Genomic DNA, 25,039 nt, shown 5'->3' on the forward strand with positions numbered 1-25,039 from the left:
GAGACAGTAGCTTTCTTCTATAACCTTTCAAGTTATTTTAGGAACATGGCAGTATTTAACCCCGTCAAGTTTCTGCTTGTGCTGTTTAATTCCAAATTGTTACAAGACCAGTTTTCCCTTATTTACAAGTAATCCTAAACATCTTAATCAAGTGACAGTATGGAAATGATGATTACCTCAAGAGAAATCAGAGGGGCAGGATTCAAATACAGTCAAGCCCTAGCACTTACATTTCAAAAAGAACACTGAAAAATTGTGAAGAGTGCAAAATAAGGCATGAGAATGATTTACTGTCAGAAAGCCTACGTTATACCAAGACACAAAAGGATCTTGATCTGTTCAACTTACACAGTCCATAAGTGCCTGTCTGAAGGTGACAACCTTCTCTTCAAAGTTTACTGTTGGAATCTAAATACACTGACATGTTCAGTCTAGAAAAATGACTGAATTGGTGATATAAGTAGGGGTAAATTGTCTTTATCATGCCTGATTCTCCAGCATAAGTTTGTGCTTTAAAAACTACGTCTCCTTCTAAAGTATGACATAGTAGAAAAAAACCTTTGCAATTCACATTTTCATCTTTCAAGGACACATTACACAGAAAATGGGCTTGAACAACTACTGCAGTCCTTGCAGTCTTTAGAAACTTCCAGTGATCTTTCCAATAGACAGAGATTTAGTATTTACTGTTCCCATCAGAAAGTCCACGTATCTTCCTGAGCTAAAACAGAATTCATTCTAAACCAAAAACTAAAATTAAAAAAAAAAGAGAGAAAAAAAAACACCTTTCTGCCCATGCATCAAATCCAGGATGTGTTACTTTTATTGACAAAAAGAATCACTGCTGTGGACACCAAAAATCTAACACTGGGCTTTGAAGAAAAATCAATTAACATTTACAATCAAAACCATATAGAAAGAGCTTAGGTTTACTTAACATTTTAAGTTTTCACTTTATATAAGAAAAAGATATCAAAAGTATTCATATAATCCCCTGCAAATATAAAATGCCTCATACGTAATGATTTTGCAGTTCTTTATAAACTCGGTTAAGATGAGGATGTCCCCTTCTGCAGGAGCATTACACGTGAAAGTTAGATTAAACACTTTGAACCAAGACTTTACAAGATATTGTTGATTAAAAAAAAGTTAGAAGGTGACAATATTCTGATAATAAATTAACAAATGTTACTATACATGCTTGAGTAGAAATAGCATTTACCTGTTAAAAAATGTTCCACCTGAAATACACAGTAGCAGAATTTGACATTTAAGTGGAAAAGCTACTTCCATATACAGAACATATTGTAAGAAGAACAATATGCAATATATAAACTGAAATATCAATTTGTTGTGCTTCTCTACAGATTGTAAAAACAATTATAGGCTGAAATGTTTGAACTTGGATTTTGATATATCATTACTCACAACACACAAAGTAACACACAAAGTCTGCAAAATACATCCAGACTTGAGGAAACTTGCCAGAATCTATGACAGCAGAAAAAGATTAGGCAGGGTCTAGCCTGGTCAACAGCAGTACTTTCAGCTCTGCAAGACATGTTTGTTCATTTGTTTCCCTCTTCTGGTTTTTAATTCACATTCATTTCTAGAAGAATTACATAGGCTCAAACATGGAACCACCTGTATATCAGAACACCCTGTATATCAGAGCTTACAAATGTGTTTATTGACTTATGTCAAAGGCAACCCATGTTGTATCATTTATCCTCAAACTTAAAAGAAAAAAGTAAATAAGGCACAGAAGCAAAGGTAACATTGTTTTCCTTCTACATATTACCTTCAGTATGCTTTTTTACCCCTTCAAGCTTTTTCCTTGCCCCCCACCCTGTCCATGTTCTCTGTATTTTACATTAAAGATTTCCTGGTATGACATTATCAGTGTGTCCTTTCCAGTTCCTTTATTCACATTCAGTGAATGGGTGTGGGTAACTTATAAAAGTAGCTGTAAAGTAAATACACCTATAAACTTTGACAATTTTATAAAAGGACATTATTTGTCTGTATTTAGAAGCAACAACAATCCAGTGACATTTTCCCACCATAGATAAGTGCAAGCCTGCTTCAGTTTTGGTATCAAAATGACTTCAGTCACAGCAATAACGCTATGGCTTTTAAATTCATAAACTTTTAAAAGCTTGTACACCAAGTTTTATTCTCATCAAAACTTTAAAAACTTAAATACAGGCTTGACATCTCCAAAGTGGAAGAGAAGAGAAAAATACAAAGTTAAAAAAAATAAATTAATCAACTTTTCATTTAAAAAGTATTTTCTCAAACACAGAAAATGCAAAATAGCTGAGTCAGGGCTCCCCATCAGGGCTTGTGGGGAAAAAAGAAGAAAAGACAAATCAGGAGGAGAGTAGACATGAAGAATTTACCTGCTCTCTAAATGAAGTCTCGACCTCATCTTAAGTCTGTTCGTAAAAAGGAGCACACAACACACACTTAGAAATGTGTGGTGATTTTGGTCATTTTGGCTCGCTCTTCCAGACCCCTCACTACACAGCCTCACCTGAGGCCAAAGCTGTGTTAGATTTGCACAGCTGCTGTCCTCGGCAAGAAGAAGGTGGTGTGGCAGAAGACACGTGAACAAGCTTGTGCTGTTGGCATTGCTTTGTGCTCTAAATCTGAAGTCACGATCTGAAATGTATCCATGTTTCTGCACATGAATACACCTCTCCCTCATGAAGCAGAGCCTCCCTCATGAAACAGAACCTCCCTCAAAGCGTTATGACCATAGTGATATTTCTGTTACAATTCTCTCATAAAACCACTGCAAAAAAAAATAAATTAATTAAAAAATCCAAGACAGTAAGAAAGACACACAAAAAAAATAGCAAGCTTTAAAATAACATATTATTCTTATAGGAGACTTGTTCATCTCTTTTAGGTATGGAAATATAATTGTCCTCCATTTAAACAGAAAAACAAGGTCATATCCCATTGTGCATGCATGATTATGTGTATATGTGACAGTAAGTATCAGACACAGCTGCACATTGTCTGCCTGAAAGGTGACAAAATGGACTGGAGCTGTTGTATTAATACTGCAGATTCTAGCTAGGCCTGAAGAGATAAGCAAGTTGCTGTCTGTGATAAATGCATGGGCTGCCCTTATATTTTGGAAGTCCAGCTGATGGTAAAAGATTGTAGAGGCACCACTGTATTTAGAAATACTCGTTCTCAGTCAGAAAGCCAGACTTAACATATAAGTTTCTGGAACTGGTGTACAGAGCATTTTCCCCAGAAACACGCTGCACCATGAAGGATGCATTGTGAGTTCCAGTTGCTGTTTCTCCACATCAAATAAAACTTTTCATATCATTGTGAGCAACTTTAGCTTTGGGAGGAGGCCAAAAATCATTATTCTCAATACACTTCCAAACTAGCAAGCTTGTGCAGTAAACAAACTTTATTACTAGAAAAAGTCAGGCATAAACCTAAGACCTTTTCAAAAGCTATCAGTCCTTGCTATGTTAGCTGTAGTCATGAAGCTTGCAATCTTGCAGTAAAAGGACTGTAACACAGTAACTCAAGTTCTCTACCGCATTAGACCTGGCCATATGAAATGCAGGCACTGTTCTCCTTCAGCACTTTACTTAAAATACTTAAAATAATTCTGAGTACCTCATTAAATGCACATTATCAAGAAATGTACAACTAGACAAACACTTATATTCATACATCTCATTTGTATATCATTTCAAGATGCAACCTAAAACCTCAATCCTCCAATGCAACTCAGCCATATAGCTCCTTGAACTCACCTATGGCTCCTTAAATAGCAAGAACCAACCTCTTTGTGGGCTGGTAGGACAGTGCTCTGTTAACACAGGAGTCCAAATAAATGGGTCCAGGTGTATGAAAAGATAGGGCTGCTGGTTTTTAATTCTGAGAGCTGGAAATGAGAGGGGATGACAAGCAGCAGGACTAAACTGCATTTAAAAAAAAACAAACATGGTTTTATAATAAAAGTAGAATATTCTTCATAATTATTTCTGAGTAGAGATGTAAGCAACTAGTTTATGATGGACTTCAAACTCAAGAAAATTTTCTGTCTTTTGGGGTGATATTCTGGCTAACAGCTGTGAGCTGAATGGGTCTTTAAAATACTTTGCCTTTAAAATACTTTTGCTTTAGCAGCTCACGAAATACTTGTATAGTCAGGTTGAGGAGGGGGCAATTCTTGGACACCTTCAAATTCCTATTTGAAAGCCAGCTGCCATAAGAGCAGACCAGCACCTATAATTAATGCTGCCACTTCTTTGGAAGTAGAAAACCTATGACTTCCAAAAGCTTCAGACAGCTTTTAAATAAAATGAACTTATATTGCTAGCATTCAAATGTGGGGGAAAAAAATATGAGAGAAAAAAACATTTATGCATAATTACACTTATGGCCCTAAGCAGGCCCTCTTATTTTTCCTTTGGAATGACTACACAGCTCCTAGGGCTGGGATCTAATCTTAACCAAGACTATCTCACTGGGTAGGGATCCTCAACAGGGACAAACCTTGAAACGCAGCCATTCTCTTTCTGTGAGAGTCACAGCAGAGTCCTATCATCCTCAAGGATTTCCTGCTGTGAACTATATATTTAATTTTGAAAAACATTCAAGACAGGACATCCCAGCTTTAGAAATGCTGGCCTGCTTTCGACATGACTAGACGGAACCATCTCCTGGCCAGACATTAGGCAAAATTCCCTAATGATTAGCCTCATTCTTTACACGATTCTTAAAATATTGCTTTTTATTGTGAAAGACAGACCCTCTCATAAGACTTAACCATCAACACAAAATTTTTATGCAGTGAAAACTACAACTACAGAAACTGATAACCAACCCATCCTACAAACACAGACTTGAGAGGAAGCATGTGGTTCCTAACTATCTTGACAGAAACTAGACATAACAGAACCCAAATAACTTGGACTGCTTGTCTTTTCTGGTGAACCACGAGACTCAGACTTGCTAGGCTAGAGGTTATATTCAGGCTCTTACACATTTAATTATTTCTTAGTCCTTCCATCACTTGAAGTAGAGTGCATTCTATGCATATGAAGAGAAAATTGTGCATTGCACCTGGAAGTTGTGTCCATTTTAAATTATTCTATAAAATACGTATTGTGGGGACCATTGCCAAGATGTGTGTAATGGCATTTATACTAAGCACTGTTCCACAAAAGCCACAACTAAGAACATTTGCTATTTTCAAAGGATTCGCTAATTTTTCACGTCTTGAACTACACAATCAGTTTTTACAGCATGTTCTGACCAAATCAGCTACCAGAACATAATGTGGTTTTAATTTAAAGACTAAAAGCCTCCTACGTGTTCACTCTTTCATCTGGACTGTTAATGGACCTGGAAATAATACAACAGGACCAAATCTCCCACCTTTCCCCATCTTCGCCTTCTGCGGTCAGAAAGTATTTCAGTAGTGCTGTAACCAGGCCGCCAGTTTGCTGACTCTTCAAGAAGTTGACTTCAATCGTTTGACGTATCACTCAAACATGCAAAAAGTTTCTATTAATTTTTTATTGCTCATAAAACTTCAAAGCAAGTTCCCTTCTTGTCTGTCAGCAGGCAGCAATTTCCCCCTTTTTAAGCTAAATTAAACTATAGGGAGCCAATTAAAAAAGCAAAACCTAACAGCTAAGATTTTCTCTCTATTAATCTCTCTAAATTTATGATATATCAAGGCCTCTCAGCCCACTTCCATTGTTACTGGCATAGCCCGAAATTACTGCCAGACATATAATTAGGTGACTAAAAGATCTAGGAAAAAAAAATACAACATTTAAGTGATAATTAATATTAATTAATATTAGCAGTCATTAATTTGCTAACTACATAGTACTTGTCAAAGTTCTTCAGAGTAAAGCAGTAAATAATTAGGAGGTACCTGTGCTGTCTCTGTAGCTGAAAGGGCAGAGTCCTCTGATCTTTATTTTTACCACTTTGGATCTCTTGGTTTTAAGGCTGCAGTCACCTCAAGACGAAAGAATGTAACCTTCACAATCTAATTTATCTTAAGAGTTGCAGTTCACTAACTGGCCGTAAGCAATCAATTTTTCCCTCTTATCCTTCAATGTCCTTTAAAGTTGTTTTGGAAGAAAAATGGCTGACAAGGGGGAAATCAATGAATCTGAAAACAAATTTTAGCATGCCACTTGAATAAAGCAGCAAGATAAAATATGGAGGAAATCTCAAAAAGGGAAAAGCAATTTGGGGGTATGAAAACTGATTTTATTTTAAGAAACAACTGACTTTAAAGTACTTAAATGTATTTTACATCCTATTACTGTAAGTAAAATCAAATATTAACACTGACAGAAAGATTAACTTGAACTGCTACTTTCGCTCATTTTCTGTATCTTAACCCTGTGCAGTTGGCAGAAGTTTGAAGATCTTTCTGTTGTTCGTGTTTCCACACAACAGTCTGGAGAACACTACAAACCCTGTAATCATATGACTATCACATAACAGTCATTAAAAAAAAAAAAAACACAACACAACATACAAACACAAAAAACCCTCCCAAGCCCAGAAAGAGAATGGCAAGGGAAACTAATTTATATCATGATTTCCTAGGATAACAACTTCCATGAGGATAACAACTTCCATGATAACTGCATCACTTTAGGATGCCCTAAGTACTGCTGAAAAGTAATTTAATACACAGTAACCACTTTAACAAAAAGTGACTGTTCTGTTTGGTGACAAAGTCTTCCCATAAAGAGGTCCCAAGAGAAGCAATGGCTATCATGCCTGACCTAGAAAGACCAGATGCAAAAGTATACACCTAACATCTGTAATTACAGAATAGGACTTCTACATTTTCACTCCAGGTCATGCTCACACATGATTACAGGATCACAGAGTTATCACAGTGTATCCTCTATCCTGGGTCTTCTCTGAGATCAATAATGGCAGTACAACTCTTCTTGAAGATGAGAAGAGAATTTAAACCTGCAATGGCTTCTCTAGGGGCTGTGAAGTGCATGAACTGCAGGAAAACAAAGAGCTGAGAGAGGAGTCTTTCAAAGAATCCACTCTTTAAAACTCAGCAGCCCCAACATTCATCTAGAAAGGATGAAAAGCCATCAGGTATGACAAACAACAAGCTAAACAGATGGGTTCATCTGTTTCTGGGAAAATGCAGGTGGGCAGAACAAGGAGGAACATATTGCTAGCGCAGGAGCTGGGGAGGCGACAGCACCCTGGATGCGTCCCACCTTGCTCAGTCATGCCAACCGCTCCAGCCCCATCGCTGCTGCGCTGTGCTGCAAGTAAACAATTTAGAGCAATGCAAAAGGAAAAAAAGATTTTGTTCTAATCAGAAAGCTAGATGCTGAGATGCTTTATGGCATTCACGTGTTTTACCTTTGGCTCCGTTTGTGGTGCAATTTGGGGATGGTTGTTTATGATGTAAACATGATAAAGTTGAGAATCAGAGTTAAAAACTTCATTGGCAATATTTTACTCTGGATATGAAACCTCAGCTATAATTCAGGCTAACGGTCAAGTCACAGATCACAGCTTAAATGTAAACACTTTTTTTTAAAAAAACGTTGCGAGAACCAGGTAATCTCCAACCTGTTTTAAATAGCATCTGAGAGGAATACTTACACTAAACTGCACAGAAAATTAGTACACCTCTTTTCTTTGCTCTAACAAGGCACCTTTGCTCCTTTAGAAATGTTCGGATTGTTTCAGATTTTTCTCATCTTGATACACCAATTTAGAAATAAGTTACACCATTAGCATTCAAAAGAGCTTTAAAGAAACAACCTGATTTTCCTCATGACATCGCATTAGATTGTTCCATGGAAGCTGCACTCACTATTTTGTATTACTCATAGTTGGTTATTTAATATGTGCACAGTGTTTATAAGTGATGATATGGTCTTTATAACTTTTCATACAAAAGCAAAAAGTGCACCAAACTCAAGTGCTACACTTCCTAACTGCTTCAGAATGAAGAATGAATTACCACTGAGTCAGAAAAGCAAAAGTAATTATTTAAAAATGGGATCATCAATACATTCTAAGAAAGAAAGAAAAAAAAAAGCATACTATTTTCCAAAGCTCAAGGTTAAACAGTTCAGGCCACAATATCCTGCTGCACTGATTAAAGGGACATAACCAGCAGATGGCTGGAGCAGCAATTTCTGACTAGGCACCAACCAGTCAGAGCACCAGGGGAACTGCTGGGCATCTGAAGAACAAGTCATTGTACCAGTTAATAGCAAACTTTTGTGATCTGTGATTTAAACACCAGTCTGGAGAAGAGCAGATTTTACTGTACTCAAACATTTCACAGCGTCCAGCACAGTCTGCCTGTCACCACCCTTCACTGCCTGAGATCAAGGCAGCAACAGCCACTGCTGCCCACTCCCCTCTCCACTCCACTGACCTGAGGAAGCTTGAAGGGCACATCCAGATAACATCCTGTTGGCAGCTGAGAAAAAAAGTAGGACCCAGCACAGCCCAGTGACTTAGATAGTCAAAGTGATTTCGAAAAAAAAAGTAAATTGATTCAATATTGTGGTGTAACGCATCATAACACAACCAGAGAATTTGAGCCGTGCTGTAGAGCACAAAGCTGCAAACAGTCTGGTTGCAGCAAAGTAACTGCAGTGCAAGTACAGCAGAGCACTAGTTTTTGTTTTGGCTGTTACTAATACTCAAGCCCAGTGCACTAGAGCTAGCCCAAATTTTTCAAAAGAGTTATGACAACAGTCATTATGCATTATAACAACTAGTATTTCAAAAAAAATATGTTCCAGCCTCTCTTAGTATGCAGACAGAAGCCAACAGTGAGGAATCTGAAACTCAATATCCAATTTCATTGCCCTTCTCCTTGTCTTTTCTCCCATTTTAAATAAGATTTCAAACCTGCTTTGGCTTCACCACCTCCTTTTATAAGCACTAGGGTTAAAGATTTCAGATACTGCTTTTATACAGACACTGTGTCCTCCTTCAGGGTATGACTTTCTGGGGGTTAAAAGCTGATACAAAATGAGACTATGAATAGTAAGTAAGGAAAAATAACTCAGTACAGGAAGATCATATTGCTGAGGACAGTAAGAACATAGCAAGCATGTACTATATTTCATCCCAGCATTCTTCTAGCTTCCAACCATTTTCAGCTCAAGGGATTTCCTTGGTTTGCAGCAGCTTTTCTATTTGGAACTCTTTTCCAGAAATTTCTCTGGTCTCCCCTTCAACCCATGTGAATTTTTATGTTCACATTGTCCTTTGTCAGGGAAGTCCACAAAATCTTCCACCTTCTGCATAAACAGTCATGACCTTTTGTGTTGAATATCACGCATCTGAAGTCATCTGATGGCCACAAGTTCTCGTGCACATAACAGCACAGTTGATTTCTTTAAGACTCACAGTAAACGCTGTTTATTCAGGACATCTCTTCCCTTCAGTTAGGCAACAATAAACTGCAGGAAACAGAAAGGAGCAAGGAATAAAAGCAAACTTGTTCCAGGGAACAGGAGCAGGTAGGTGAATTTTACAGTCACCATCTACCAGCACACTGATGCATTTGCTCCCATCTCAGCCCAGTGATACACCATTAAACCTACACTGCGCTACTACCACAGTTATCTGTGACTTCACACACACTTAGAATCAAAAAAAAAAAAGCTTTATGAAAGATGCTTCATTTTTCCATTTATTTTATTTCTTGAAAAGGGGTATATTATATAATAAAGTGCAGTGGCAAATTTCTCCCTAACTATAGCACTTCCTTGCTAAGTGTCCTTACCCTGGGATTCCTGCAATGCAGGAATCAGTCTTGGCAAACTTTGGAGGCAGAAATTAGGCTATTTTCTTCACTGCATTTGAAGTGGATTTGAAGATTCATTGGGCAGTCTACAGATTTACATGGCTGTACTTGCATGTTTTTCCAGTGCAACATGCTACATATTACAGCAGAAATAACATACAAACATATGTCAGAGAAATTATAAAACTAAACAAGACTTACCATGAATAACAGTAACAACTGTTAGGCTCCTGCTATTGTCGTTAGGTAGGCAATGCAAGGAAAAACACTGCTGATACTATCAGAAAGTTTGCAATGATACCAACTTGTTGTCCACTGACGTTTGTTAGTGCCTGTTTACAAAGCACTGGTGTAGCATTAGTTTCCTTCAGGATGCTAGCAAGAAGCACAAAAAAAGTAAGGGAGGATCCAGATGGAGGAATCTGTGGAACTTGCTTAATGAATGGAGGTAGGGTGGGCAAGGGGAAGGAAGAAGTGTTTGGGGTAGGTTAACTTCCTCACATCTTTCTCTTCAAAGATTTCTGCTTTTTAAGGCACAGAAAAGCAACCAGACAAGCTGACTGGAGAAACCTAATAAAGGTTCCCACATCTGTATAACTTTCTAACTACTGCTCAGGAGGCATTTGAGAGATACCTCAAAAACTTTGAGTGTAAGAGCCTTCCAAATAGCTACCAAGGTAAACATCATGTTACAAAGAGCTGGTCAAAGGTATCATGACCCAAAAAAAAAATAATAATATATATATCTCTCTCAGAAGTCCACAGGATAAAGCACTTCATTGTTATAAAAGCCATTCAGTATCAGAAGTATTTTCTTATGCTACCAAAAACAAACAAAACAACACGATCAAAATCACTGTTTTTAATTCTCTAAGATAATTCATGATGAAACATATAAAATCATTCCCCTAAATTTTTGCAGATGACCAATTACCCAGCTCCAAATACCATTACGAGCAGTGACTGTGAATGACAGCAGCCTCTCTCCAGTGTGAGAAGAGGAATTTACACAAGGGGTGAGGTACTCCTGTCACAGTCTAATTGCCAAGTGTTAACTATACCACAAGTTTAAGAGTGACTTTTCAGCAAACATGAGCAGAACAAATGCTAATTCCTTTGCAAGCTAAAACAGAAATACCCTCAATCCACTTCCTGGTATTGACATAGTACATTGTTCTAAATGCATCCATTGTAAATAGAATATAATAGCTTTGCCGTAGGAAAACAGTTAAGAAAGTTATATGAGGATCATGGTGGGGTTTCTTGTTTTAATTTGTTTGTCTACCACTCCTTGAGAGCCACACAAGCTTCTTGAAAAAATATTCCTCCTGTGTGATGTACACACCCCTACATCTTTGCAACAGTAGAACTTCAAGGTGGTGTTGTGGCGTTTTTTTACTTTTTTTTTTTCTTCTTCTCCCTAGAGCACAAAGCAACCAGTGAAATTTATAAATGTAAGTGTTGACTCAAAAGGGTTTGACAGAAAAGGCAGCAGTAAAGCAAATAATCTGCCCGCTCACTGGGGACCCTCAAGTCAAGGACTAAGTCACAGAAACTTAAGTACAGGAAACTCATTTCTCAATTGTCTGCTCCTGTCTGCTCATGGCTTAACCAGAGCAGTGGGTCAGTGGGTGAGGGTCAGGGAGGTGTACTGCTAGGTTAAAGCAACACTGACTTTTTTTTTTTTTAAATTTCCAGATAATCAGTTATCTTGCCAACACTTTGGTCAACCCAACTTGACCCTTATAAATGTGAAAGGCTAATTGTCAGACATTTGTAACAACAAATACACCTTTTTTGAAGACCACTGGTAGCATGAACATTTCTCTGAAAAAAAAACAAGCAGCGATAAGATGTCTGGAAAAAATTAATGAAGTTTATATAAATGTTTATGCACATAAGTAGCAGTGATATTTTAAACTTGAATAATTAAACACTCACTTCTTATTTCTGACTGTCCATACTCTGGACCAGTGAAACGTTCCCGTTTATCAGCGAACTGTATAAATGCTAAGTAAATATAGAGATGCATGTGATCAAAGACTGTGGAAGTTTATCTTACAAATCAATGCTAGAGCAGCTACTGGCATATGTCTGGCGATTCTTTTGAGCAAACATTATCATAACATTCTGTAAAAGTATTTATGAAAACAAAACAGTAAAACCTCTTATAGTGTAGAAATTTTAACTTGCACCAGCATTGATTTAGTATCATTAGAAGACATTAGTAGCATGTTTTTGTCTTGAGTATAATGTGAAAATCAAGACATCACATGAGGTTTCTAAGATCCATTTTTATTCATTATTTCCTTTTGTTAAGAGGAAAACATTAATTTCAGAAGTGACTAAAAACAAAGCATCCAGATTAGCCCATAATTTGTTTCACTAAGCATTGCATGTGCTAAAGAATATTTTAAAATGTTTGAAGTGTACACACACACTTCTATGTATGTATATGCATATACATTCACTTATACATACAATAAACACAAACAGTTACACAGCCTCATATAGTCATGCACAGTTTCTTAATGATCCAGATGATCATTTTTGATCTCTCTTCTGGTATATGGGAGATTTCAAGTCACAAGAATCTTGTATGAATTCCATCAAAACATGCAACTTAGGATTCAATTTAAAAAAAAATAAAAAAAAACCTCTGGTTAATTTTGGTGTCAGAAAGCTTTCCAGATTTAACTTTCCTTGATAACTTGCAAGACACCGCATTATTTGTCTGCTTGATTCAACAGACGTCAGAAGCTAGTAAACACCAAAAAACCTTGAAAACATACACCAGCAAAGCACAAAGGACATAGCTGTAAGAGGAAGTACCATGGGAAAGAGGGCAAGGATTTGTATCCATGTGTCAGTTGCACAGCAAGTCAACGTCCCACAGTTGCAGAAGTTCACACAGAACAGTTCGAGGAGTATGACACACCTACCTCTCTACAGCAACACTTTGATTACCTGTGCTTTATAAGTTCAGCTCCTCAGCAACCACTGTACGCTAACTGAAGCTAGTCTTACCGGAATAATCAAAATGCCTTCGCTCAAGCCTTGTGTGTTAGGCTTAGTAGGCAGTGAAGCACCACACAGCTACTCACTCGCTGTCCCCATCCTCCCCCCAGCAGGGTGGAGGAAGAGAATCAGGAGAGAAAAAAAAATAAGAAAACTCCTAAGTTGAGAAAAAGACAGGTTAGTAAGAAAATAGAAAAAGGAAACAAGGAGAAAAAAGAGTGATACACAAAACAATTGCTCACCACCAGTCTACCAATGCCCAGCTAATTCCCCGACAATCGCCCTATCAAACTTCCCCCTCCAGTTTTAGTGCTGAGCATGACTTAACATGCTACAGGACATCCCTTTGGTCCATTTGGGCCCCCTCTGTGTCCCACCCCCCCAGCTCCTTGTGCATCCCCAACCTCCTCACTAGCAGGGCAGCGTGAGGAGCGTACAAGTCCTGGGTTCTGTGTGAGCACTGCTCTGCAACAGCTGAAACATTGGGGTGTTGTCAGCACTGTCTTCTCCAGAAATCCAGAACATAGTACTATACCAGCTACTATGAAGAAAATTAACTCTATCCCAGGCACAACCAGTCCTTCATGTTCAGACCCTAGCGTGTTTTTTTTGTTTTGTTTTGTTTTTTGTTTTTTAAATCTTTGTTCATCCTGTGCCACCTCCAGCCAAGTAAAGGAAGTGCCCCTGTTTTGGGGAAACTGAAAGATTTTGAAAAATCGCATGTTTCCTGAAAATTTCCTAGATTTTATCATTGTAATCTGTATTGTTTGAGCTTCCAGTTGTTATAGCAAACTTCTTTATACAAGTCTGCATAAACATAAGTATCAGTGTGTTACATGCAGAATGCATATTATGTCTTCAGGGTGCAATGATACTATGTTTATTTCTTGAGACATATACATAACACAATGTTTCAGGCCTTTATTTTCATAAAGATTTTATAGTTAAAGCTCTGAAATACAGCATCTACCAGGAGAGGGTTGCATAAATGTAGAAAAATCATCTCCCTGGAAAAGCAGAAGCCTTTTTCAGTCTTAATCTGTTCTTGATATGAACAGCACATACATGAACCTCTAGTGTGAGAACTTGGTCAATGAGGGGGAAGAAAAAAAAAAAAAGAGAGAAACCTCTTGCAACATACGTCCCTTTCTCCCTGAATTCCAAACCCACTGGGTACATGATGAGCTTTGGAAGTAGAGGAAATAACACTGCTGAAACGGGTTATTTTTCAAGTACATGAAAGTCCGTGGCCACCTGAAGGCTTTCTATGTATTTTGCAAGACTGACCTCATTTTTACATCCCATCACACATTTTCCAAGATGCAAATAACCTGTAATTGACAAGGTACTGAACAAGTTCCTCAGGGCAGTTTCTAGATTTGCTTAATTGCAAAGATGTTTCTGGAATTGTATTTATTTATTTACCTAAGGACACTTCTGGTGAAATGAAACCACATTTACAGAAACAAAAGACACACTGAAGGCTTCATGAGTGTCTTCCAAAAATGAAATGAAAACCAGCTTCCTGCCTCTCTCTCCTATGCCTAGACATGAACGATCCCTTGTTCAGCTTCAACCTTGTAATTTGGGGCTGGAGTTCGCAGGAAAATATTTGGCAGCTGGTACCTGGGATGTTCCCAGCAACCTTAAAGACAGTTGTCTTTTCAGTGTCTCACTGACGCAACACGGTAGTTCTCAGTCCTCACCCATCCCTCTTAACAGGGGTCAATCTCTGATTGCCAGCATAAGGAGAAGAATCAGCCTGTGCCTGATGGCCGAGGTGACTGTCAATGACCCCACCATTAACAACGCTGCAGGATTCTTTCCGTTCCCTCCCCTTCCTTCCCCCAGACCCCTGGTCCCAAGGCCACCTACAACTCCATGCTATCACAAGTTTAACTCCTGACATAAAGCCAAAGCACACCTTACGACTCACTTACTGGAAGTCGCTTATGTGGTAAATTAAAATGCACCAAGAGGAAATAAAGTTACCGTTCACAGAGAGACATTTTCCCCCAATTTGATCAGAAGGTTTTACATCATCCCTCACTAAATTTACCAGAACTCCTCTTAGAGGCTGAAGGACTGAACCACAGCATTATCTGCCACCACCCCACAGCCAGAAAAAAGAATCGATGCATGGTATTTATTACCAGAGTAGATAATTATAACTCATTTAGATTTCATTAGTACCTATGAGAGCTAAAGATGTGATCACATAATCTACTTTTAGGGAAGCAACCCGCAAGGTACATGACAATTGTTCCACGTCTTAATTCATAGCACAAGTGGAGACCTTGCTTTTAACTGGACTTAATTACAGCATTTTAGCATTAGATTTATTTAGAAGGTGAGCACACAAAATGTGTATCAGAAAGAGCACTCAATCCTTTGGAAGCCTAGCTGGACTGTTTCTCATCTGGTATTGAGAGTTCTCATAGTAGCATATATTAATCTTTAAAAATAAATTAATAGAAAAGACTTTTGCAATTACATGTAGCTTAATACCCTTTACAAGGAAGGAAATTTCTTTCTCGCCTGTTATTGATGCACTTTTTTGAAGTTATTTTTTCAGCATGTTTGAGATGCCTTTCAAATGTCAACAGTAAGATTTAAATACAACTAAAATACTTTTTAAAAACTAAACTTTGAGATGGGTGTCTTAAGGTTTAGACAGAAAGCCTTATAACACAGCAGAGAGAATGCTGTATGACACAGTCTGAGCTGCAAGTTTTATTCAAAAATAAAGCACATATAATAAATACAGTACTTATAAGAGGACAGGCATGATATAGAAAGCAAGTGTATGGAAGAGTTACACAAGTTTTGTCACTAGACTGTCAGAAACACCCCACAACCTTGACATGAAATAGCAAATAATTTCTTTTATACAGTATTTTAGTAAAACACAATTCAGCAGTGTTTCTGAAGGACTCAAATATGCAAGAACCTAACTGCTTTTAGATTTAAAAAAATAATCCTTAAAATCAAGTATCAAATATTCATATGTGGCAATTTAAAGTTAATGGATGGGGGGTTGGGCGGAGTCTTATTCTCAAAAAGACTTGAACATTTCAGTACTCCACTAATTTTAATGGAAGTCACACATTTTTGCTTCCTCTTTGTATCAGTCATCCCCCATTATAAATGCCAGCTTTGGTTCTATGAGACTTAAGTACCCCACACAAAAATCTGACCCCATTCCACAAGATCTCCCTATCTAAATGGGACAAAACTTATTCTCCAAGCGTGAAATCCTAGCAGCCCACTGGTTCTCCCCAGTTCAGATAGTTACTGCTACTTAGATGAATATGCACACACAAAGTCAGTTCAGCTCTTCCTTAAGGTTAAGGACATAAAGGGAAGTTCACTTTTTGACTTAATACTTCACGAATATCATGACACTTCATGAAAATGAAAGTATTCTGAAGGAAAGGAAACTACTCACCTTCATTCCTGGGAACAGGTTCTGCACCACCAGGAGTTTTATCTGGCATCTCAGCAGGGACAGGCTTAGCAAAATCTAATGGACAGAAAGCAAACAAAAAAAAAGCGTTCTTAATCAAAACCAGTACATTTCAGAAGGACACTCCCCTGCCCCATGCCCACTCATGAAGGATGAATTTTCAGCTTTCATAATTTCCGTGTTTAGATGTAAGATATGTAAACAAACAAAACTCCCTAGCGTTTATCTACAATACTGTTCCGTAGAACATAACTTGGATGTGAACAAATACTGTAGCATTCGTTTATAGGCAGGCAGGCCCTCTAATAAATCGCAACGGTAGACTGGAAGTACTAATTATATCTGGTAGACTTCAGTCTTTGAGCTTGGATATTTTTCCCCACAAGTGAGAGTTTCTAGTCAGAGGCCTATGAATTGGGATGAAAGAGTTGCTTACACCTATGTACTGCTGAAGTTAACAAAAGAGTGGCTACTCAGAGTCACACCAGCCAGCATTAAACACAAAAACAGTTTAAAGCTTTACTGTGCTGTGGAGTACAAATGTTTCTTCCATCCCAGCAGCAGGCAGAGACTAAGGGCTTCTCAGGCAAACAGTGGGCCCATCTCCTCTTAGCAGCATTATGTACCTCTGCAGTACTGCCTGATGGTCAACATATACTGACTGGGATTTTGCATCCTTCTTTTTAACACCTTTGAATATTTTCCCATCAACAGTTGGGTTGACACGCCATTTTATATAACACAAAGCTCAAGATCAGACAGGACACAGTAGTAATAATAACAACAAGACAGAAAAGCAGGATTTTCTGCCCAAAGGAGATGGTGCATCACCTGGCAGAGACATTGCCTCAGGTGACAATTCAGATAGCTCACTGCTGTGTACAACAGTGCCCAGAGCATGCAGCACTGTGAGGATTAACAGCCCAGCCTTAATCCCTAATGATGTCAATGAACCACCCTGTTTCCAGCAATGTTGAGACAACAGAGCTGATTCAACACAGAATTCAGACACTTATCAGGTTCTGGTACACCTCCCCAGCCCATCCTGCAGTAAAACGGAGGCTGAACACTAACAAAATAAAAGGGTAACACTTTATTTCCTATGCAATTATTTTGTTCTCAAATTCATGTGGTTTGTTTTGAATCCTATCAACAGACCTAGAATTAAAACTTTTCTTAACTAGCAACCAATTAATTTTACAATAAGTGCAAACTACACAAAATACGTAGGATTTCTTAAGCAATTTAAGTCACAAGAAGTATTTCAGGTGTGCTATCCAGGACAATTATATTTGTCATTTTTAATTCACTTATTTTTAAAAGCTTAGAAATACCTTAGATGCATCTAAGGCTATGATCTACTAACACATCCTAAGGTTACATTAATTCAGCTAATTCATATTTAGCTGACAGAAACTCCACTGCACGTGACTTTCTACATCAGCCAGTTCATCTCCACTGAAGATAAAATCTGCCAGTTCTTACACAGGAATTGCCACTGATGTAGCACTTTGTCCTTTACACAAGTGTTACATCTGCAGAACATGACACATACTGAACGTTTGGAACTACCCAAAAAGTCCTTTCTCAGCTCCGCAAAATTAATAGTGATAATGCTTATCCACCTAAGAGTCTGTGCACATGAGTTCATGAACCACAGCTGGACAGTGTCACAAGATGAATAAACAAGTGTGCCCTCAATGGAGTATTTGAACAACTACATCTCCAAAATCTTTATAAATTTGCTGAAAAACCGAAACACGCTCTCCAAAAGACATTAAAAACATAAAATCTGTTGCTTAAAGAAGTTACTCCAAGTTAATTATGCATGCTTATCACATCTAAACAGTTGACTAGAATAAACACACCAACTAACTCTAAAACTTGGCAAGCTCACATCCAACCTGCAATGATGTAATACATATTTGTGAATATTATGCCAGTTTATAATGCCAGTTATTTAGTAATTAAACAGTAAAGTAGACAGGAAGTAGTTAATCCTTTTAGTACATTTGAACTAGGAAGTTATACCAATAAATACTATATTTATTTTCATGATTCATTTCAAGCTTCAAGAAAATGGTTTATTTAAATTCTACATTTTAAATAAATTATTTCATATCACAAATTCAGGATACTACACATTTAAAATAATAAAACACAGATATCCATGTATTTATTTCTGGTTTGGGTTGTATCAAGTTGCACAGTATTAAAATAAATACTAAGTAGAGTTCACCATGGAAATGCTTAGTGAGTAACTTACTGACATTAATGAAATAAAACTGGCAGTCTTGACATAATTTTTGATTTTTATTGACACATTTTGGATGAGCTAAATTGAAGCAAGGAAAAAAAAGTAATTATTTTTTCTGGCCTCTTTTGCCCCAGTTTTTATTTATGTAAGTACAAGTTTCCTTGTCTAACATAGACCAACATCTCTCTCTGTTTGACCTTCCAAAGAAGTTACCCCTTTCTTTTGTGTCATCCAAAGTCAGTTCCAGAAAGCACTTAAATTAAGACACCTACCAACATTCACTTCTCAGGAATTTAATGGAGTGCCTGTGCTCATCTCTGTTGAGCACAACCCATCATTTCCTGCACAAAAAACACCAGAATTCAAATAGGCATTGAATGACCTTGGCATTTGCAGTAATGGAATGGTAAATTGAAAGCTGGATCATTCGATTTATTGCACACAAAGGGTATTCATTTAACAGGTTCAGACATCCCAGAGCTACTGCAGCACTCTGTTTCAGGAACTCACTCAGACAGTACAAGGCAATTTAAAAATTCTTATGCCACAAATTGCTTTCAAAGTTTTCCAATTTAGCAACTCCACATTACAGTAAGAGATAGCAAGGGAGGCTCCACATAGGTATACCAGGTTGAAGAAAGTCAACCTCTGTGTCCTGAAAAACAAATCTTCAGAACACTGTCTAGAAACAGTTGTCACTCTCTGTAATGATTTTCATCACGGAAACAGTCTGTGAAACGTGTTGCCATTCCCTAGCTTCTTCTAAACTGCATGGGAGAATAGCAGTACCAGAACAGTTCGATGGGTGCAAACTTTATACTACCAGTATACAGCCTTCAACATTTTCCCACAGCACTCTCAGCAATTTTAAGTGTTCCATCTATAAATTGAGGTCCAGTTATGTGACACAGAATAGTGTTTTAAGGGAATTCTTTAGAAAGCATGGAAATTATGTATTTCAAATACTAAAAGTCTGTTTTCCTCCCTGCTCTCTCATTAATGCAAATTGGTTCCATACTTGCTAGATGTTGCAGAATAAACAACTTAAATTCCACTTTTTTCTCCCAAAAAAAAAAAAGCCCATTTTATTACTCCTAGACTTATAACCAAGTAACCACATTTTCTCTTCATTTACCCCAGAAAAACTTATTTATTCTTTGTTTCGCTTTAGTTTTCTTCTCTGAGATATATAGCAAATCTAGTGAAAGGAGGAAAATTTAAATAGAAGAAACACTGAACTCCACCCTCACCTCCTGTAACATGCCAAGTTCTCAATGACTCAAAAACAGACGTTTATAAATAAATCAATAAAAAAATGCAAAAGTTCATGGTTTTAATCTGGGAAGCAAATTTTTGATAAGTACTATTTACCAAAGCAGGAAATGAAGTCTCTCTTTCTGCAATGAGGCTAAGTAGGACTCGTTAAAATGCAGCAGTGAAGCAACATTTGGGGCATAAGCTTCCTAGCCAGATGCAGAAGAATTTAATTCTTGCTCACTTTTGAAACAATCAAGCTCTACTTATCCAAACATTCTTATTGCAATCTTTGGGTTACTGCTACTACTTTCAAGATTAGTAGGACCTTAAAAATCACTCGTGTTAGACCTTTCTAAATACTCTTGCAATTTAATTATTGATACATCTTCAGTTGTCCCTGCACCTTTGGCCCACCTATTCTAGTTGTCCATGGGGTACCTGGTATTTCTGGATTTGTCACTCAAAGCTCACTACCTATTGCTAACTTCTCTAAGCAGTTTTTCACAGAACATCCCAGTCAGAAAACTTGAAATATGTATGCATTCATAACTTATGAATAAACACAGCTATACTGTTTACATTTCTTAATTAGGCAAAACTCTTAAGAGTAACCAAAAACATTCAGATGTATGACCATGCATTTTCACAGGCCATAATCGGCCTGGACCACCCAACTGGGCATACTGGGAGGTCCTAGTTCAAGAGATTTCTTGTTCCTTATAGAGGATTGTTTTGTCTTTAAAATTCTGCTAAAAATTGAAGATCACCTTTGATTTTATGAAAAAATAAAATCTCAGGATCCAAATCAATAGCATGTGATAGCTGAATTAGTGAGAAAGCATTCAAGCTTACAGCACACCAGTGACTTTTTAAAAAAGCATGCTAAGGACAAACATGCGATTCCTGCATTTCACAGACAAATACAGTCTAGCCTCTTAAATTAACAGTATATTGCTAAAAACACATTGCTTCTAATTATTCAAAATAATTGTTGACTGAAGTATTGCAATTTTCAAGTTTCATGGAGAAATTCTCATTAGAGAGAAGATTTCTGTTCCATTTTTGTTCTCTCAGCAACTTATTGCTCTACTCAAAAAAAGCATCAAGCAGCTTGAAAGAAACTATTGTTAATCACAGCACTGTTTGCAGCTGTAACTACGGAGCCCAGCTATGTATTTATGTTGAACAACTAACATCACTAACCAAAATCTAACCTGAACCTCCTTTGTGTCATATCACCAGCCCCTAGTCTATGTCTGATCCAAAGAGCTGGAAGCAATCACATTAAAGGAAGTTGATTGGATTTCTTCAAAAATTTCTCAGCATATAGACCCTTAACCAGATATTACATTTCTTTCCAATCTTCCAGAGAAGCAATCAGCATTACTAAGATCTGCTCCGGCTGTAGCCACTTTATTCATGATCAACACAGGTATTCCTTTAAAATACTGTATTTAATTTTTAAATGCAGCTTTTTACAGAATAGATAGCCATGAGTACAGATCAATATATAATGAAACAACTGAAGCTCTGATGTTCCACACTACACACCATGCTGTTAACAGTAAAGCCATCTGCTGGTTTATTTTTAAAGAATATTTGGACAAGTTCTTTCTGCTTCAACTAAATAAAAAAAAAAAGGTGTAAGAGTGGGAGGGAAGAAAAGGGATAATTGCAGTTTTCTTGACATAAAGTATTCTGTAAACCAAAAAGAAAGCTTGGATGCCCCTGCACAGAATGACACTTCTTGAGTGAATGGTACAGGACTTTGTTTCCAAAGGCAGTATAATTCACAGAGGTCCCCCAAACCAGCAGTCAGAAAGCCTCAGGCCACAGGATGAACTCCATGTTCTGAGGCAGGCTATAGCAAAATTCTCACCCACATTAATGGAACCAGAATTTGACATTTGGCTGTTAAAGGATGCGTATATCTTTGTTAGAGAATAAGAACATCCAACTCAGATTTTTTAGTAATTTATTTGTCTACAAAATCCCTTCTGGATCAGAAGCTTTGCTGCTCTGAACCCCTTGAGAATAGCTTTGATCCTAGGTCACATAAACCATGAAAGCTAGTTTACATGTGAACACTAACACAGTTCTTTCACATGAACCAAGAGGTGACACTGAAGAAAACTCTAAATAACATAGACAGAAAGGATATAAATTATGGGGACACAATACACTGTATGCCATCAAGCCTCATTGCTGCTCCTATTCACCACCACCCCGCGGTCTTTCTAAGTAACGTAGCAGTACCTATTTAAGATTAAAGTGCTATTTCAAGTCAGCATTTATTTCTTCCAAACTGCACAGAATTCTAATGGCTCCTTTCATTCCCTTCCAGCAGAGCTCTGGATGTGGGTGTGAATTACTGCTTCCCTTCTCCAACAGTCCTCTCCCACAAAAATCTTTCAGCCTTTTTTCCCTGCAGTGCAACACATGTTGAAACACTCCAAGCCCTTTTTTGGGGGGTGGGGAGAGGTGGGTAAGATGCCCCTTTGCCAAACCAGGTCACCTTTGCACCTCATTTCTCACGGAAAGACTGGCAACAGTGACACTATGGCAACTGCACCAAGAGGTGAGCTGGTTCAAACAAGACCATCTGAGCTACATGGGCAAGAAGGAACAAAATTTCCTTTGCATATCATTTGCCCTATAAATAAAAATCACATTAACATCAGCTCTTTCTCCTCTGACCTTCTTCAAAACAGCACAAGGCTACAGCATACTCTGACTAGTTTTAGAACCAATCGTTTATACTGCAGCTGCAACCAAAAAACTCAACTCTTTCCCCTCAAGCGAAGACCAAATCACAGAATTCCCTTTGTCACTTTCATTTTGGTTTACTGTAATCCACTGGTTTTGAATCTGAAAAACATCACAAATGTTCTAGTATAAGGAATGAGCTGGCTGGTTCCTCTGTGGTTTAACTGCTACGCATACATCTCCCTCCTCCGGTCTCTCCAATAGCTCTGAATCCATTCCCAGTGCTACTCCAAGGCTTTGGCCATGGTTTTTCAAACCCACTAAAAGATCAAGTTCAGCAGCTAATCACCATGTTTCAGTCTACAAGTCAAGACAGTGAAGTAACATGGAATATGAGGCCTAGAAGGGAACATGACACGGGATCTTCTCCTTCAAACTTTGTATAGAATCGACTTCTTGAAAAGATGAGACTTACTCAACATTTGATCAGCATCCAACCACGTTTCAAGACTCCTTACTTAATACCACATGTTGCCACTATTCCAAGTGAAACAAAGAGGAAGCCTTCCCTGTCAGGTCTTCTGTGAGGAGGAAGAGGGACCAAAACCTCCACTGAAACTCCAACAAACAACCTGTACATTCCCAAGTACCCTTGTGGAGTGCCAGTTCAAAGCCTACACCAAAAGATTTCATTTTTTAATGGTGAAATAAGTGTATTTACTTCTGACACATTAACTCTGAGTAGAACACAATTCTTTATCAGCTCAGCAGAAGAAATACCTTTCAAACTCATTTCAGCTCAGATTGTATGAAATTATTTTAGTGTAATTAACCACTAGCATTTTTCTTTCTATAAAGACCAACTGTTAATGAGTATTTTTGATACTATCACCTTTTAAACATGTAACTTTGCTTAGAGATCAGGCCTACGCTGCATGTCATCATGCTGTGCTACAGCCAACTGATAGAAAACAACCTAATGCTTCTCCTGCTGTGACACAAAATTGCAGTAGCACTTTCCCATCTGCCTTTCTAATGACGCTGCATCTCTGAATGATAAAACCACCTGTTCCAGCAAAGCTCCCGCAGGTGGCACTAGCTACTGCTGACAACACAGCACGGACAAAACCAAGTGTTCAGCTGAAACTGCCTGTCCCTTCTGGTCAGCGTGCCAAGCAAGTGCTGCAGATCCTTAAAGCTTTCTAGTATCTGGTACATCCTGCTTCGTGCTCAAGTCTGGATCTGGGTTTAGACAGCCTGCTGGCTGAGCCATTCTACCACTTTTTGCTTATTTCAAAACTTTCTATCATCAAAAACCAGATCATTTCTGAGCACTGTGTTTTTCAAAATACATACACATACATTGCTTCTCTTGTGCATTTGTACAGGGCAATTACATACAAACAAAACATCCATCAAAAGATCGTATCTTGCTTGCACACGGTAGGTCTGTCTCTATAGTCACCTTCTTTTGAATTCATGCTTGAGAAAATACACAGCCTTGAGTAAGATAGCTTAGCAGAGGACATTCCTGAAACACACTCTGAAGAAAAACGAAGAGTGGGACAAGTAGGTCAGTCCCAAAATATTTAGGGACTTGTAGGCAAGCCCTAGTGCAGGCTGTACAAGTAGAGCAGTAGCAAGCCATTGCTACCAAGTATTGCTGTCATGTACTCAACTCAAAGAAATCTGCTCTTCAGTGTGTACGAAATGCAGGACTTTTAGCAACATGAAAGTTTTTCTTTGATAAAGTTTTAATATGGTAAGGACTTGCACAGTCACTTTATACTGTCACCTGAGGGAGTTACAGCCAACTATGGTCTAGTCATTAGCTCTACAACTTCACTTCTACCCTGCCCACCTTTCACCCCTCTAACATACACACACCAGATAGGTCCTGACTTTGATTTAAAAAAAAAATAGTTTCAAGAAAAACAACTACAGATGCATAAGGTCTCAATTTCCAATAATTTCATTCTAGTGAGATGTACAACAGAAACCTCACTACAGGGCCAATAATTATGGTTTAATAAATTTAAAGGAAAAAAAAGCACACCACTTTTATACCTGGATACAAACCTGTCAAACTCCAGCAATAATACAAATTCCTTTATAGTGTATGTGGTTATGGAAAGGAAACTAAAGGGAAAGAATTTCAGCAACTTTTATCTCAGACTTGCTCAAATTCCTTTTCAAAACCCAACTGCTACAATTAGGAGAGATGCTGATTTGGCTAATACACAGTACCTGCTTTCACAGGCTTAAAGTTTCTTGCAAATTGCTTTTCTATTACAGAAGTTGTGCGTTAGCACTTAAAACATACTTCTCTTTTCCTTTGATCCCTGTGCTTAGGACGTCACTATATACTGTCTGGGAAAGGACCATTGTTGTGCAAATTCATCATTTCACCACACACTCAAGTAGTAGAGGAAATAAAATAAGCTGCAAGGAATGAATGGTGTCGTTGCAACACAAAGAATCCAATCTCAGCAAGCAAGTCAAACAA

General features: G+C 37.9%; 1 protein-coding gene across 2 annotated transcripts in view; it reads right to left on the minus strand.

The window, feature by feature from the left end:
* The window catches only part of PLEKHG1 (pleckstrin homology and RhoGEF domain containing G1), a 141,071-nt gene that overhangs the window by 88,447 nt on the left and 27,585 nt on the right, over positions 1–25,039 (minus strand). For both annotated transcript variants that reach the window (XM_035538962.2, XM_035538961.2), the window contains one exon: positions 16,296–16,370. In XM_035538962.2, the coding sequence (XP_035394855.1) occupies positions 16,296–16,344 (49 nt within the window). In that variant the 5' untranslated portion in view covers positions 16,345–16,370. The remainder of the gene's footprint in view (positions 1–16,295; positions 16,371–25,039) is intronic.

The sequence above is a fragment of the Cygnus atratus genome, chromosome 3, assembly GCF_013377495.2.
Source record: "Cygnus atratus isolate AKBS03 ecotype Queensland, Australia chromosome 3, CAtr_DNAZoo_HiC_assembly, whole genome shotgun sequence".
Classification (NCBI taxonomy): Eukaryota; Metazoa; Chordata; class Aves; order Anseriformes; family Anatidae; genus Cygnus; species Cygnus atratus.